At 36.6% G+C, this 16,613-nt stretch overlaps 2 protein-coding genes across 2 annotated transcripts; one reads left to right on the forward strand and one right to left on the reverse strand.

The window, feature by feature from the left end:
• The first annotated feature begins 2,373 nt into the window (after positions 1–2,373).
• On the forward strand, positions 2,374–6,839 carry LOC135688050 (uncharacterized). Its single transcript, XM_065204743.2, has 5 exons — positions 2,374–2,625; positions 3,772–3,908; positions 5,015–5,148; positions 5,468–5,749; positions 6,079–6,839. The coding sequence occupies exons 2-5, from the start codon at positions 3,782–3,784 to the stop codon at positions 6,349–6,351; spliced, it is 816 nt and encodes a 271-aa protein (XP_065060815.1). The 5' UTR covers positions 2,374–2,625; positions 3,772–3,781; the 3' UTR covers positions 6,352–6,839.
• Positions 6,840–9,129: 2,290 nt separating this feature from the next.
• On the reverse strand, positions 9,130–15,987 carry LOC135688049 (uncharacterized). Its single transcript, XM_065204742.2, has 9 exons — positions 15,799–15,987; positions 14,783–14,846; positions 13,840–13,873; positions 12,898–12,987; positions 12,168–12,231; positions 11,434–11,680; positions 10,533–10,757; positions 10,236–10,296; positions 9,130–9,843 (listed from the first exon to the last, which is right to left on the reverse strand). Exons 1-9 carry the CDS (start codon positions 15,869–15,871, stop codon positions 9,691–9,693), a joined length of 1,011 nt encoding a protein of 336 aa, XP_065060814.1. The 5' UTR covers positions 15,872–15,987; the 3' UTR covers positions 9,130–9,690.
• Positions 15,988–16,613: the final 626 nt, after the last annotated feature.

Consider the following 16,613-nt stretch of genomic DNA (forward strand, 5'->3'; position numbering starts at 1 on the left):
ACTACTGTGCTGGAGAGCAGAGGTGTACTGTTCAGGTAAAAATGCGATTTTACTACCAACCGTAAAAATCAACCTGAAACGCCCCACAAATGTCTTTACCCAGAGGCCTTTGAAGATATTCTGTGTGGACTACAATTACTTTTGTAAGAGTAGATATGTATGTAAGTATAAGTATAAACTTTGCGGAAAAAGGCAACTTTGTTGAAGAATCCTGATCAGATAATTTGGATTCAACAGGGCAGCGCAATGAACAGTGATATAGCGATGCCTGTAGCTAAAATTTGATAAGCTTTTACAACGTAGTATGCTTTCAAACATTAAACAACGCAAACAAAAATGATTGTACGTGAAAAGAACTTCCTCGCGCAAAAGAAATGAAGCGTGCAAAGTTAACGACGTCATTCGGGCTTGGTGTATCATGACAAGAAATACCTGTGAGATCTAAAACTTCCAAAGGCTTGTGAGGGTGGCAGAATTAAAGAGTAAAAAAATTGGCGAAATAAGAATCGAAAGGTGGGGTTGGTTGGGGGTGAATCCATAGGATATTAGTTCGGACCACGCCTTTTGAAAGCATGATTGATTTCATCTGCGTGCGTCTTTGCAATGATCTTAGGCCCCTGGGCTGTACAGCATATCTTTACGAAATTTACTACTGTTGGGTGTAGTAATTTTACAGGAGAGCATTCACTAAGTACAAAGAACAGTGCCAAAAAAGTTGGTGGATTTATTTGCGGTGAGAAAAGTCCATCATATTTTTTATATTTCGGTGTAAATTTCGATGAACTTGAAAAATTTCGGTGGGAAGAAAAAATTTTGGTGAAAGAAATGAAATTCTTTCTGTTATTTCTATTTTCAATCTAAAATAATTTTCAATGCAATCATAAAAGTTACAAAAATCGATTACTTTGATATTTGTCCAGTAATGGAACTGAAGAGCAAGCAAGAATGTTTATAAACTCATATTTAGAGTAGATTTTTTTTATTTTATTTTTATAACCAATGGAGGAAGATTAATATGAGGGTATTAGAAATTCTGACCAATAGTGAGTTAAAAATTTAGGCGTCCTAACTGAAACCGCTGGAACGTTAAAAAGAAATAATTGGGAGAATATATGAACAGCCAGTAGAAGCATTAGTTCAGCCCATAGAAAGCTCTGATTTCTTGAATGTAGAAAGCGAAAGAGAAGAAGGAGAAGATAAGCTGGACATCTTATTTGTTGGTGTGCTGAAAATTGATATGTTGTGGATGTATAGTGATACTCAAACAACATCAAGGAAAAAAATTCCTTTTTTCAAATATATCGGTGTAAAACAAGACTTTTCTAGCGTTTTAAAATTTCGGTAGAAAAAATTTAGGTTCCAAAAAATTCGGTGAGATTAATTTTCGATTGCCCTGCTTTACCCTTAATAAATCCTATCGAAATTTTTGGCACTTAATGTATACTTAAATTCAATTTTTGTCATTTTAATGGGGTTTTATTAAACAGCTTGGTGAGATCAACTAACTGCCTTGGGAAACAAAGAACACTCTCTTCTTCAAAAAATGTATTGTCTGCAAACTACGGTACAAGACGATCCGTTTGTCAGGAGAAAAAGGTTGAAGACTTTGCCAAATAATGTTCGAGAGGCATAGAGTTCATAAAAATTACAAAGTCGTATGAAATGGCTTGGTACTGAATATATTAATGGATATCGAAGGCACAATCACTCCCAGAAGTCTTGGAACACTGACGTCACTTTTCAAAGAAAGGTTCAGCCACCCCCTCTCCCCCTGAAAACAATATCGATTTACTATAGAAAAAAGGAAGGAGTTGTGGAGTACGCTTTTTCGTGTGTCTTGTATGATATGTTTCTATACTTTCAACATTGTTTTAGAGAGAAAGGGGGACGGAAGTAGTTGTATTCGGGAAAACAAATGAAAAATAGAAAAGCACAGCGCAAAGCGTTGGGTGTTCCAATTTTGGTCGTGATTGTACATACATTCTGATACCAGTCATTGGTAGATTGGGAGAAATGGGAAGCTACAGGAACTGGTTCTTGAGCTGGAAGTCAAAGATGCTCCTCAATGCAATAATTATTGAAAAGTTGTGTTTTATCAGTTGAGGTCTTTAAAATGTAAAACATTTCAAGGTCATTGCCACTTTAATGCAATTAATAGCAAGGCCATTGACTGATTTCGTCAGCGTTTCGTTAGGCTCACGTCAAAGTAAAGCTCCGTTTAAAAGAGAAAAGGCTAACACAGATAAAAAACAACTGTGTTTATTGACTTCTGTATGTAAATAATGCATCGAGAAAAGATAAGGGCGTTATAAGCCTTATAAGTTAACAATAGCAGACCCGCAGTGTCCTGCGCAAATTTGCGCCCTTTGACGCAGAGGCATTAAAATCGATTCATGCATTCATGCTTTGGTGGTGTTCAATCCTGCACCTTTTGAAATATTCTAATTCATATGCATGGATGATAATGTGATCTTTCACGTCTTCAAGCCATATTTGGCTTTGTGTGTCACGTGGTAAAGAATCAAAACAATAGTTACTGTTCGAAGGCGCGAAAAGTATCACGTCAGCAGAAGACCAGTTGAAAAACATTTTGCTGCCGCTAATCGTGAGTGAGGAAGGAAAAAGGTATGTTTCTTGCTATTTTTTATACTTTTGCTTCAAAAATACATGGTTAGAAATTAGCGATGAATCCCCAACGATAATCAAAGTCCAGGGAATATTAGAATGTTACTTTTTCAAACGAATGCTAAGCATGCAGTGTGCGTTTCATTTTTAGTGTGTGTTGAAGAGCCTCGAGTCATTACTGTAAACTGAAGTATCGCCCTCTGAAATTATTTAGCTACAGTGAACAATTCCAAGCATTCTTGATGAACTTTTAGGCAGTCAACTAACCAAGGAGGAAACCGGGAGTAACAACTACACAAATAATTACAGCGCCTTTGCTACTCATATCAGCCTACAACGAAACAAAACATAGCATGAAATTGTGGACATCAAGATAGCTGGAAGCTTCAAATCAATGTTCCGTTGTTAAACTCGGGTGTTTTGATTGTAAAATAAAATGCCTTGGGGATGTATTCTATTATTTTTCTATTCAAAATTACATAATATTCTATCAGAATCGTTAATAGTTCTAAAATATTCTCCTGACAAATCTAGGTATAGCGAATCGAATTTTCTTTGAAAGCAATTGTTTGTCTCATTAGAAATTTCCGAAAAACGAGTGATTAAAACAAGACAGAAATTCTAATTGGATTCTCTTTACATTTCTATTTCAAGCTCGCACTTGCCTTTTCAAAGAATTGAATATAATCATACAGTTCAAAGCGGTACAAGTCCCGGGAAACTATAGTTTAACAAAAGCACGGTGTAAAAGCTCCTGTTCGAGTGTGAATTTCATTAATACTTGACAGAAATCGATTGATTTTATACAATAATGAATCTTAAACGATTTCCTGCAGAACAATATTTTATTGTGGAATTGACCTAGGCAAAGCGCCTGTGCAGCTACTGTCAGGCCGTTGCAACCAATCAAATACATCAACGATGAAGCTCCGTGATGGATACTCAACAAACATAAGCCAGGCTGAGCCGATATAATTTTGATAAATTTCAGTTATTTTAAGATGATTTAGACATAATTCACGATCTTACCATGAATAATGAAAGCCTATCTCCAATTGACTGCTGGCAGTCTTGAATTTAATATGCTTTTTACAGGATAGCCAATGTGTTTTTGCCTTAAAAATGAGAAATTTTGTCCCTTGCTAGAGTAACAACAATGGCTGATAACGAGGAGATGCCAAGAAAACCAAGACACTGCTCTTACAGTGCAGCTGACGAATACTTAGTTGACTCGAACGAAAAGAGGCTTGACAGAAGCCTATCCGAGAACGATGTCGACCCTGGTGAGCATTGATAGTCACTCTAATATCTGCCTCTCCCCTCTAACTCTTTTGAATGCTTTCTCTGATCCTCTCGGTTACTAGTTTAGCATTTGATTTCTCATCAACATAACCGGACAAAATGCTGCTATTCCTTTCAGAAAAATCTTCTTTGTTATTTTTTGACAGCTTGGTATTGGAAATTGATACTTTTAGCCCAATCTCCAGTGAGAGAAAGTCTTGCAAAATTTCGCTGCGAAATGCTTCACGCGAAAAATGTTTTTGTTGACCTCCCGACGTTTGAAGGTAAAGTTTGACAAAGCAATACGGATTATCACTGGAGATTGGGCTTTAGTATGAAACATGCATTGTAATTGCAATTTCTCATTGCGATTGACTCTGTGATAATATTTTCATAATGTTTTAAGAAGTCACTTGACGTAAGTTCATTGTTTTTTGTTAATTTCCAAACATTTCATTTATCGGTGTCAATCATGTAAAAAGGCAGTGGTGACCGGTGTGGGTGAACCAAGGTGAAGCCTCCTTGCAACAGGTGCAGGAAAAGCACCTTGAGTCTCCTTTGCGCTATCTGTCTTTGATATTTCCTTTTTTGGATTGAATCAGTTATATGAAAATTTGATTTGCTTCCTTTTTTATAAAATTCAAGGAAACAAATTTTTACTCTCCAATTTAGTTCACTCTCCATTTGTTTTGCCCTCATTCCAAATTAAAACAAATTATTTGTCAGACCTGAATCATCAAACATGTTACAGCTCTTTTATAGCATCCTAATCCAACCTTAAAGCGACATCATGAATGGCACTTGGTCCTTTATGAGCAAATTTTTAGTTCTTTATCGGAATGACGTGACAATGAAAAGTAACTTTTCAAATGTTAGTTAAAAGCACCTTCCAATGACTGGAAAATTTCTCGATTTGTACCTTTCTTCAAAACTTATCATTTTATTGGTTAGTTGCCACCTGGCATTGTATACATATGTTCTACACCTGTCCTTACACCGGAGAAGTGTACCATTTAGTGATCGGTGGAAAACTTTGCGCTCAGTCCTATTTGTGAGAAAAATAGCGCTCTTTAGCAAATAAAAGTAAGATAATTTACATTATTCGTAGGTGATTCCAACTACCCAGTCCGACTGGACATAATCATCAAGCCAGCTTTGAAGAGCCCACCAAACATTCCAATGTCCCCTGTCAAACCAGCACCCGCAACAATACGATGTAAGCTAGCAGAGGAACGAAGGAGAGTAAGTACTCACCGCCTTATTCACCAGTTAAAAGCAACAAAATCGATGGCAAAGCAAGCACGACTTTACAGAGGTCACCTGGTATCGTGACCTCTGACGTACCTGAAGAAACCTTTTACCATGTCAATGTATATCGATAAATAAGATTTCTCCGTGTCATATGACAACGATATAGCTAAAAATTTATCAAAACTTGGCTTCAAACAAATGAACCAAAAATGAAAGTTCAAAAACTTCTTTCTCTACTCTGCGCTGTAAATTTCCACTCCACTGGTTTGGTTGTTTTCAACATGTGCCGAACTTTTAATTTTTCTTATAGAGTCTTGAGCTAGAAGTTGTACAAAAGAGAAAGGAACACGATGAAAAGATACAGATTGCACAGAAAGTAAAACAAGAGTCTGATGAGCAAAGACAGAAGGCCATCAAAGACCAGTATGAAAAGAAGATTAAGTCTAGCGAGGAGCTGTTGGCAGCACAGAATCAAGAGAAGTCCAAGAAGGCGGCGGCCAACAACAAAAGACTGGAAGAGGCAAGAAAAATACACGATGAAAATATTGCTGCAAAAGTAAAGGACGCTGAACAAAAACTTGCTAAGACTATGGTAAGTTATTTCCCGCTTTCACTTTGCCTTGTAAAACTGATCTAATCATCTAGAAGCCTTTTTTGAATCTCTCCTAGGTATTTTTTTAATCAATATAAGCCAATCAATAGGTGTGCGAGTGAAATCAAGCACACTGATTGGCCAGTTGTTGATTGGTAGTTGGCTGAGGCCTCTTTGCCATTCTTTGAATTTTACCCAAAAGTCTTGTTGGAGTTCAAATGTTCTTTTCTATTCTTGAAGCAATTTCGCGCGTGGTTCAAATAAAAGAAAGATCCAAAGAATGCCCCTATAGGTAAAAGTGAAGCAAAGTATTAATGTTTTTGTTTCAGGTCTCCGAAGAAATTCGAGAGAAGCAAATACAGAAAATTGTCGAGAAACAACAAGACAACTTTAGAAAAATACAAGAAGCGAAGATGACCAGAGACCAACAGGAGAAAGAGATTGCGGAACAAAAACGCAAAGAGTTGGAAGAGAGGGATCTACTTGCTCAGAAAAAACGCGAAAGTTTCATTGAAAATCGTAAAGAAAATCTGCACAAGCAACTTGAACACGTGGGTATTGTGTTGGCAGAGAAGAAACGTGAAAAGCAGACGCAAGGATAACCGACTCCAAGTAGAAGCAAAACTTCAAACATTGTTATGCATTGACTATAGCAAATGAATAAGGATTCATGTTAGTTTATTAGTTACTAATTTTGACAATGTCTGTGGCACAACTTGTAAGCATGGTTTCAAATCTGCATAGACAGATATTTCTTGGATTTAAGTCTGCTCTGGCCTTCCAAAACCTTGAATCACTTCCATCGTTATTCTTTCAACCAAGTTGCCTAATTATTTTTTCAGACGAAAATTGAATTTCTTGATTGGTTTTTTGTATCTTGCACACAACTATACAATTACCTTGGCTCTTCACGTTTCACGTTGTTCTGTAATGGATGTCCTTCAGACCGGAGGCATTCCTTTTGCTAACTGTATATAGATTCGATAACCCAGTGCACTGTAGTATGTACCATGACAGCCTATGTATGCAAAGGCATTGTATGCGTATCATCGAATAACATCTTAATTTTGCCAGTGTTGTCTTTTCTCGCTGAATATCTCGTTTTTTACATTGTCTTAATGAATCAGACAAGGAACTGATTAAGTCAGCTAGTGTCGAATGTTGACGAGTGTTGCTTTTATTTTGACGAGTGTTGAATCGATCATCATTGGTAAATAGGACGCAAAAATTGCATTTATTCTACGTCTCTTGTTAAGCAGTGAGCGAAAAAAGCTAAGTGAAATTGCTTTCCTGAGCTTTGATGCAGCTATCTAGCAGTTGCTGTGGGCTAGTATGGTGGAGGGAGGGGTGGTTTATTTATTTACCAGAATTTCTCCGTGCAATCTTTGACTCCCCTTTAGGATTCGATTTGCATGCATATCATATAGAAAGCTCTGTATTTAATAGAAAGAAGGCCAAAAAAAGAAAATGCCATATTCTTTGGCAATTAACGGGAACCCTGATGGACCAACAGAAACAATCTATTATTGAATAAATTGAGCAACTTTAAAAGGGTTTATCTTTATCTAAGAACATATAATGTGCTTAAATGTGACAAAATGTACCTTAACTCCTCCTATTCTTTTTACCTGATAAAGAGTTGTGCTCGAAACATCGCACTTAAGTTTTATTCTTGTACAAAGTCGTTATTTCATTGTATGAAATTTTGCAGTCCTTGATAATGTTTATCAATACACACTCGCCTCCACAGAGGCTATTGCGTTGTTTGAAAAGGTGGAGCTGCGGAAAATAGGCGGGGGAGAAGAGAAAAGGAAACGAAGCAGCTTTTCTTATTCTCCCTCGCAGCTTCTCCACTTTTCTTCCACAGTTTTCCTTATCCTTTCCTTTTTCCCTTTGTAGCTCTGGGCGTTCCTCCGCTTCTCTCTTCTAATTGCACCTTCCTTGTGTAGCTCTGGCTTCCAGGGTATCTCGAGATATCCTTTTACCGTGTTACACGATTAGGATATACAAAATAGTCCCTGTTGCACGCTGAACGTTTTACGAGAAACTTCTCTGCTATAGCATATAAATAATCCATACCACTGTAAAAAAATCGATAGAAAAAGCCGCCATTGTGTACTGTACACAGAAGAAGTCCGTTTTCTCTCTTCGACTCCAGTGGTAATTTTCCTTTAGGCACGCGGAACTGATTGGTCAACTATACGGATCTTGTGCTTGCGTTTTACTGATTGGTCAATTTCGATCCACAACTGGGTATACATTTTTCATCGTGTTGTTTCAGACCCTTATTCTGACGTTTCATACTCTGAGGAGTGTCAGATGAATAAGCTTTTAGCAAATATGTTGTAAAATATTTTCTTTTTTCAAAGCCATTTTCAAATTCGATAGAAAGAAAGTCTGATTTTACACCAATATGTGTTTGAAAATAGCGGAAACATATCAAGGAGGAGCGGAAACATATCAAGCTAAAGTACTTTTCGTCCGACACTCCTCAGAGTATAAACCTCTTAAATTGTTCTTAACTCGTAAGCAACAAAAAGTGTAAATTCGTTTGGAGTTCAAAGAAAAATTAAAATCTTTGTTGATGTATTACGTCATCACAAAACCAAACAAGAACAGTACAATAAATAAAGAACAAAAACATAAAGCATCATCTTAATTCCGTCTATTTCATCAACTCACCAAATAAGGCAAAAAGTGAATTCTTAATGAAGCTTGAGCCTTCATTACTCTTTAACTATTCTAAATTTTCAGCAAATCGGAATCTCAGTATTCTTATAGACTTCATTCTGATTAAATAAGTGTAGGGTAACTCTACAATTACATTAAATTCCCCTACGTTTCCCCTGGTAAGTGGTCGCAACAAACATCGAATTTAAAAAGGAACATAATGCCGTGCTGCTTAATTTCGCATGTGAACACCTACTAGAAAAATTAAAACATTCCCCCGTCACATAGTTAATCGACTTGCATAAAAACGATACACATTTTACACGGTATCTAAAGACTGGTTATCCTGAGATCAGGCTCGGACCCAAGACTGGTTATTTCTTACCGTATTTTCTCTTCATTTCACAGTCCGATCACATAGGCTTCCTCTCCCTTTCCAAACAAACAAAACAACGAAGACAATATTCTACGAAAATAAACGTTCTTAAATCGTGAGGGCGACAGCCCAAAATTCCAGTAGTGGTTTCCCTCCATAGCTAAGTATGTTTTCGAGACAAATGTAGACAAACCATGCAACATTGGCGGGATCTGATTGGACGAAAACGAAATTCCGCTATGCTGAGGGCGACTGGATAGATTTTGTTTAACATCTTCAATTTTCTGCAGTCCGTTTCAACCCGGAGGAAGAGAATACAAGAAAAACACCAAAAGGCGGCCTGTATGTCTGATGGTGTAATATATCATTTGGAATACTTGTTTAAGATGACCATGCACACGATAATTCCTGATAACAGCTGCCTTACAAGATGGAATATTGCAATCAAACTGAGGTTTACAGCTACAAACTTAACCCAATACGGTGATGTAATTCACTACCCAACAAAATCTCTGCTTCTCAAGACCGAATCATAATTGCGTCAACTACAACATTGCTCTCAATATACTTGTAAGCTGGCAAAAGAAAGAAACAGCCTTTCCTACAGGTGATTTGCCACTACTGGCCAAAGTCCTATTCGACATTGCTTCAGTTTCTACATGCAATAAAGAACTGAATTTAAGTCGCTCTTTGTTCCTTAAAGGGAAGTATTCCATGCAGCGTATTATTCTATGATGAACCGTTGAAAGTGATGATAAAGGCGGCTGTTTCTTGCCTCGGCAAAATACAATGCTAGAAACAAATTGATAAGTCCAAAACTAACTGATGATAATCAATGATGATGTAAACGTTTTTGCAAGCATAGTTTCTGTGAACTTTTGGCTAAATCTCAAGTTCAGTTTGCTCCAGCTTCGATCTCTCCGTTGACGTGCTCTTGAGCTGCAACTTCTTCTCCTTTCTCCTGCTCCCCTTTCTGGCCATCTTTTGGCTGCCTCTTCCTTATATTTCTGTTTCTGCGACGTCTCTGGTTACGAGGCTTTCCTTCATCCTGAAGCAGACGAGCACATAACTTAAAAGTCACAGCGAAAAATATTTCTAACTTTGCTTTTCGAATTCCATTGGTCATAAAATTTATAAAGATGCGTTTTAAAACTACACGCCAAAAAGCGTAAAGATTCTCCATTCGTTTATTTCTAAAATTCCTTACACAAAAAACCCCATCAAAGTACATCACAACCACTTGTATATCATAAGGATTATACTTATACAATAAAACTAATTCTAACAACATTATATAAACAATCAGACGACATTTTTTAGAAAGACTGATAGGAAAGAATGAACCCCTTAGTGACAAAACAAATAAAGAGGATGCTTATTTATAGTGATGTAGGCCAGGCATTAATATATTTTAGTTCAAGCGAGAAACACTCAACCAACCTCACTTCTCTGCTCTTTTTCTCCTTCTGAGGTCTTCTCCTCATTCTCTGAATTTTGGTTCCTGCAATAAAAAAAGTAATCCAATCACTGCTATGCTAAAATGAGGCAAGAAAAAACCTTGTACTAGACTTTTTCCTCTATCAAACACAAATGGAACAAAAATTAATTAATGAATCATTTAAGTAAAGAGAATTGATCAGCAATCATGAGCTGTTAAACTCGGCTGTTAAAGTCATTTAGCATTCCAAGTAATCATCTCAGATTCTGTCTCGGTTCTAAAGTGCCAAACCCCTGTACCTTTCCTGTCTTCTGTAGACTCGCTCATGTCCTCTGTAACCTCTACCACGGCCTCTACCCCTTCTGGGGCCTCTGGCCCTTGACCTCTCTTCACCTTCGTGTTCTTTGCTTTCCTCCCTCTCTTCACTTGCAGATTCTTCCGCACGAGGGGACTGTCGCCGGCGTCCACGGTAGGGCCTGTTGTAGTAGTTGTTGTATCTTGGTCTGCCTCTCCCTCTTCCACCCCTAGAGTAAAGCAAAACATTGAATCGGTCATTATTGTTCATTAAAACTTCAAGAAATTATCTAAATACTTCTTTGTATTGTCATGTTTGCTTTGAAGTCGATTTTAATTCAATTTAAATATCGGAATTGCTATATGTTGATCACTTTTTCCTTTTCCTGCCCTAAGTTTGGCCTAGAGCGTGAAAGCAGCTAAGAATTTTTGATTGGGGGCCTAGAGTCAGGTTATTTCATCCACTCGAATGGCTACAAACTTGCACAAAATGAGTTTTCATTAGATGACTGTTCAAAGTGAACTATGAAGACAACTAAAATATAAGCAAAGGTCAAGTTAAGGTCCAGATTATCATGGCTAGGTCAAATTATCACAACAGACAGTTTTATAATGACAACTATTTTATTCAAACTGGTCGAGATGAACGCCAATATTTCTTAGTAATGTTAGATCAAAAGAATACTCATCATGAACTTTGCTTCCACTACTTGACTTATAAATTTGCTCCATCGTTTGCCAGACCAGACAAGCTATTATCAGGCTTGTTCATTAGGCATTTTGGTTGTAACCTGTAATTATTAGAAATGAAAAGCTTCCACTATAAAAAAATTATATATACTTCTTCAAGTGTTACTCTTGTTAGGAATGTCCTTTGTCCTTCAATTGACACAATTGTCAACTTACCTATATCTGCGGCCCCTTCCTCTATCTTCTGTTTCTTCAATTTCTCCTCTTTCCTTTTCCTCTTCAACTTCTACCTCATTCTCAGACCTTTCTTCATGGTCATCCTCAGAACTACGTCTGAAGCGCCCTCCCCCACGCCCAAAACGGCCACGTCCACGTCTGTAGTAGCCCCCTCTCCCTCCACGGTAATAACCTCTGCCATATCCACGTCCACGGAAGAAACCAGGGTACCGCGGGTTACGATTTGCTGTTTATCAACAAAACAGAAGCTGCATCATACAGATGTAATTTAAATTTACAAAAATAACTGTTTTTTAGCTTGTCATATATACAGTGTTTGATCCCATATAAGGGGGTTGGTGAAAAGAACAAGAAAATTCCACTTTGTCTAGATTTTCTAGCATAATGCTAATTATAAGGGTTTTTAAAATATCAAATAAATGCTTAATAAAAAGCAGCTTGTTTGATGCTTCATGGTAAGGTTCATCAGAAATTAGACCAAAATAAAATTCACTTATGCAGGTTTACTTTAGAATAATTTTAAATAAGATTAAGGCCTGTGTAAGAAAGTCTTAAACATCTTGGCAATTAACTTACATTAATAATTGTCAAAACTGGATAGGGCAAGCAAAGAAAATCACTTGCTTGCATCTTGATATTAACCCTTCAGCAAATTCTTACATTGTTGTGCATCTGGATTTTTTTTACAAAGAAACTGTTTCAATTCAACTTACGGGCATACTTGCTTCCTTGGACAGGGGCCCCATCTGGGCCAGTGACATTAGATGCTTCAAACCCCTGAATGAAAAAGAAAAACATTTAGAGCTGACCAGAAAAAAATTTACATTCTATATATTTTTAAATATTATAAGACAGCTTTCTGATTTCTGATAGTTGACTCAGATTAGCGTATATAATTGGGCATCATGAACTCCTAAAGTTTCACCAATAAAAGATATATCATCACAGTCAACTACATGGCAAAAAAAACCACAAGGGATATCCATACTTATACTTAACCCTGAATGATTAAAAACCTGCATATTTAATGATGTATTTAATAAACATTTCTGCCTTGTGTACAAAACTACACAAAATTCTAAGCTTCGGTGTATATAACAAAACATGACAGTTCTTAGCTGGTACCACCTTTTCTACACTTGGTGGGCTTATCAGGCAACTACCACTGCTTGCTCAATATCAAAGTAATATATTGATATCATTACTTTGAAAGCAGGAATCCATCACCTTACTTAAGAGATGGTCCAGCCTATGCAGCATTTTTGCTTCTGGCACATCTTTGTATTTCAATTGGTTAAAATTAGAGGTATTTTGCCTGTTTCTTAAAACTCTGATACAATCTTTCCGTTTCCTACACTAGCCTAAAACTGCCTTGAAACAGTCATGAAAATGGCATCTGCTCTTAGCTAAAGAGTCTGTGCCTGCCAAAGAGTCTCTGCTTACCTTGGCTCCTTGAACAACATCAAATTCAACAACTTCACCATCACCAACACTTCGCAAGTACTTCTTAGGATTATTCTTCTTAATAGAAGTCTGTTTAATATGAAGATTTAAAATTTTCATTAACAAAAATTTATCTAAATATTAAGGTTTTTTTACAGAAAATTACTAAAAAATCAAAACTGTTCTACAAACAATCTTTGATGCAAAAACTGGGTGAATGTCATTTTATCTTGATTTAAACCAACATAAGGCATGACAGAACATCATGAGATGGCTCGAAACGACAAGATAAAATTGTACATATTGCTGTCATGAACAGGGGGAGGCAATGATGGGCTTCACCCAGTACGTATGACAGCTTAACAATGATCAATTGCAAACGGAGCTTTACTGCTAGAACCTTTTGAAAAAACCAAAAATAACCAAGTGTTGAGTAACACCCAATCAACTGTGAACTAAAGACTTTGAACTGTCATAGAGGTAGACTGTAATTTGATCCTATAAAAAGGAAGTGCAATGTTTCAGGACAACAATCAAAGCCTGTTATCCTGGTGTAGCCAATGAACAATACACATGAGCAGGGGGATAAAATTACATTAGCACTGGGCTGTCTTCTGAATCTATAAAAATATATGAAATGAAGAAGTTAAATCTTCATTGCCATATGGTCAATATATTATTCTGCCCAATATCTAGTATTGTCTTCAGACAATCTCTCTTGGTCATCTGAAGACCTATAATATTAGAGCTTTGTGGGTCAACATAAACAGCACACAAGTTTCCAAGAAACAATTTCTTATAAAAAAACAGATTGTAATCACGATCTTCTTGAATTTGTTGTCAATGTGACTGTAAAATTTGGTCAGCAAATTGCATTTTACTTGGCAAGAAACAAAAGACCATATGAAATCATATGCATACACATGTGAAAGTGAAAACTACCTGATGAATGAAGATGTCTTCCTTAGTGTCATTTCTAAAAAAAATCATAATAGAAATAATTATTATCAAAATTTTAAGTACGAATTTTAGGTATATATATAAATTATTTTTTGATAACATATATATATATATATATATAAATCCTTGTTACTTCCTTTCCAGCCACTGTCTTGGTCTTTCCTTTTCAGCATATATCCTATTCAGTTGCTTTTAATTTAACGGTTTTCTATGTTGCTCTTGTAGGACAGTCAACACCAGAGAAAGAGCAAATAGATACCTCTTTAGAACGGGGGAGGTATCTGGGTAACCTCTTTATCTTGATGAGATCTAATTATGATATTTTCCTATTTTTTCCAGTAAATATCATACAAAATTTGCTAGTTTCTTGGATGTTCCATAAAATGTAAGAGAAGGGGGTTCTTTTGACAGATAAAGTTTTAGGTTCAGGGTTAGGCGTTTGATAAACAAGGCATATAGTTAGCAATTTTAACTTAGGACCCCAGTACTCTCAGATGATGACTGACTTTACAATTTTCTGAGGAAGGGCATCAGGAGCTTCTGAAAGACATTACTGGTTGCTTGAAAGACATAACATTTCTTTTTAGCTTGGAGAAGAAAGAGACATAATTTTGTGAACACCTTATATAACTTCTGTTTTAAATTGTATATATCTTTGAGATAATTTCCCTTATAACAGTTTGGTTTTCTTTTACTCCTTGTATTCTTATTTTCTTTGATATTTTACCGTTATCTCAGGCTCTTGCGAGACAGTCAAAGCAAGCTGTTTCATCATATTCTTTTATCTTACTGTCTATTCAATTGTCTCAGTTTCCAGTAAACTTTACTTGTTTACACATTTATATACAATATGTAATGTGTAAGGTGGGCTTTATGTAAATATATGGCGATGCAGATCAATAGAAGAACTAGCAGATGAAAATACCTGTTTATGAAGCCATATCCATTTTTTACATTGAACCACTTGACAGTTCCACTCACTTTTGTTGCTAAAAGTTTCAAAATGTAAATATGTACTAAGAGCAGTCCGTTACTTATAGAAGCAGCTTGTTAAAAAACGGTTTTTGTAATTATGCTGCACAAGCTGAATAAAATGCCTCTTAGATTTTATTGTAGATTATTAAATGTCACATAATTAACAAATATGCAGCAGAGGCAAGAGAAAAAAGCACTTTATAATTCATAATTTCATTTCCATATTTAATGACATCAAACTATTCCTTGTTCTAGTAGTCATCATCATCATAGTCATCATCACCCTCCTGTTTTACACACCAGATAGCATTTACAGCTCTGCCTATATGGAATCAAGCACTTTGTGACAAGACAGGTAAACAGAAATTTTAACATATAAATATATTTGCAGAGAATCCTGTTGCCAATTACATATAAACGTATATCACAACTGGCAATATGTGAAAGGTGTCCAGCAGTGCTAAACTTTATATTTAACAGTTCAGAAGGCATAACTTTTCATACAGTTATTTCTCACTCATAGTGCCCTTTTAGAGGCTCTTTGTTTTATCCCATACCCATTGTTTAAAAAGGAGAGGTATCCTTTTTAACCAGAGTATACATAAACTTCTTAATCCAGCTGACTTTGTGCATTGACTCTTTTGTATTTTAGGAAATACTTACGTTCAACCAATAAGTGAAACAGAAACCGAAACTTTCGAAACAAGAGTTTGCAAGCACGTGCAACTTGGATGACCACGCCGCTAAACGGTAGGCCGCATGTAATGGCTTGAGAGGAAAAAACATTTATTCGCTTGCTTGCAAGTAATAGAAACAACTGTACCCGAGATGGATGTGCTACTATTGTTAAAGAGCTCAAACAGCATCTCTGGATACATACTGGAGAAATAAAAAAACTGGCAAAATAATTCAATTCAAAACTGACCGGCCTACATCAGTGACCAGGCAACGTGCTTAACTTCTCACCTAAAACCTCACCACCAGTTGGCTCACTTGAATTAACCTTGGCTTCTTCTGCAGCTTCAGTGGTAGACGGCATATTGATGGTAAAAGCCTGTCTCCAGCTCTTGTCAGGATGTCAAATAGCCGCTCCCCAGGTCTTTCCCCTCCGTTCCTGTCCTTGATGACTCCAATCCACTCCTCTCTGGACTAATCCGTGCACATTGCATTTATTGAGTACCGAGATGCATTGTGGGTACCCAGGTGTCCCTTGGCATTTAATGTTGCACCTTTCGTGGCAACTGGGTATTTTCCATAGAGATGGTATTTTCATAACAAAGAAGGATGGAAAGGCCTACGTCAATTAGATTAAAATGGAAAAATAATAACTTTATTTCAAGAGCTTCAAATAGTATGAAAGTCTTGTAGAGCATACAGTATTTTTTAATGCAGGCTTGTAGGGCGAAACGGCCCAGCATTACGGCGGTCCATAAATGCCACTCACTAAAATCAAACTGATTCGCATACAAACAAAAGAGATTCGCATTGAAACAAATCGATTCACCCGGAAAGAAAAACAACTCGCACATAATTCAAGCGAGTCACACAGAAAGAAATCTTATTCGCAAGCGAGTCGCAGAAAAGAAAACTGATTCGCAAAAAATTCAAGTGTGTTACCCAGAAAGAAAAGAGACCAGCACAAAAATCAAACTCGACACACATTTTTTAGTTCCAGTCACAAGAAATAAAATAAATCGCACGCAAAGCAGAGAAAGTCACACAATTAGAAAATAAGTCGCGCCAATGAGTCACACATTAGAAAATCGAACTGCGGAAACATT

This window comes from Rhopilema esculentum, unplaced genomic scaffold (assembly GCF_057945365.1).
Source record: "Rhopilema esculentum isolate cy_ngs unplaced genomic scaffold, ASM5794536v1 HiC_scaffold_36, whole genome shotgun sequence".
NCBI lineage: Eukaryota > Metazoa > Cnidaria > Scyphozoa > Rhizostomeae > Rhizostomatidae > Rhopilema > Rhopilema esculentum.

Bases quoted from the DNA above. Each gene is read 5' to 3' on its own strand.
- LOC135688049 (XM_065204742.2), bottom strand. From the start codon at position 15,871: ATGCCGTCTACCACTGAAGCTGCAGAAGAAGCCAAGGTTAATTCAAGT. The intron at 12,988-13,839 runs GTAGTTTTCACT...CATATTAAACAG, and splicing joins AAGACATCTTCATTCATCAG to ACTTCTATTAAGAAGAATAA. The intron at 10,297-10,532 runs GTACAGGGGTTT...TTTTTATTGCAG, and splicing joins GTCTACAGAAGACAGGAAAG to GAACCAAAATTCAGAGAATG.
- LOC135688050 (XM_065204743.2), top strand. From the start codon at position 3,782: ATGGCTGATAACGAGGAGATGCCAAGAAAACCAAGACACTGCTCTTAC. The intron at 3,909-5,014 runs GTGAGCATTGAT...CATTATTCGTAG, and splicing joins CGAGAACGATGTCGACCCTG to GTGATTCCAACTACCCAGTC. The intron at 5,149-5,467 runs GTAAGTACTCAC...TTTTTCTTATAG, and splicing joins TAGCAGAGGAACGAAGGAGA to AGTCTTGAGCTAGAAGTTGT.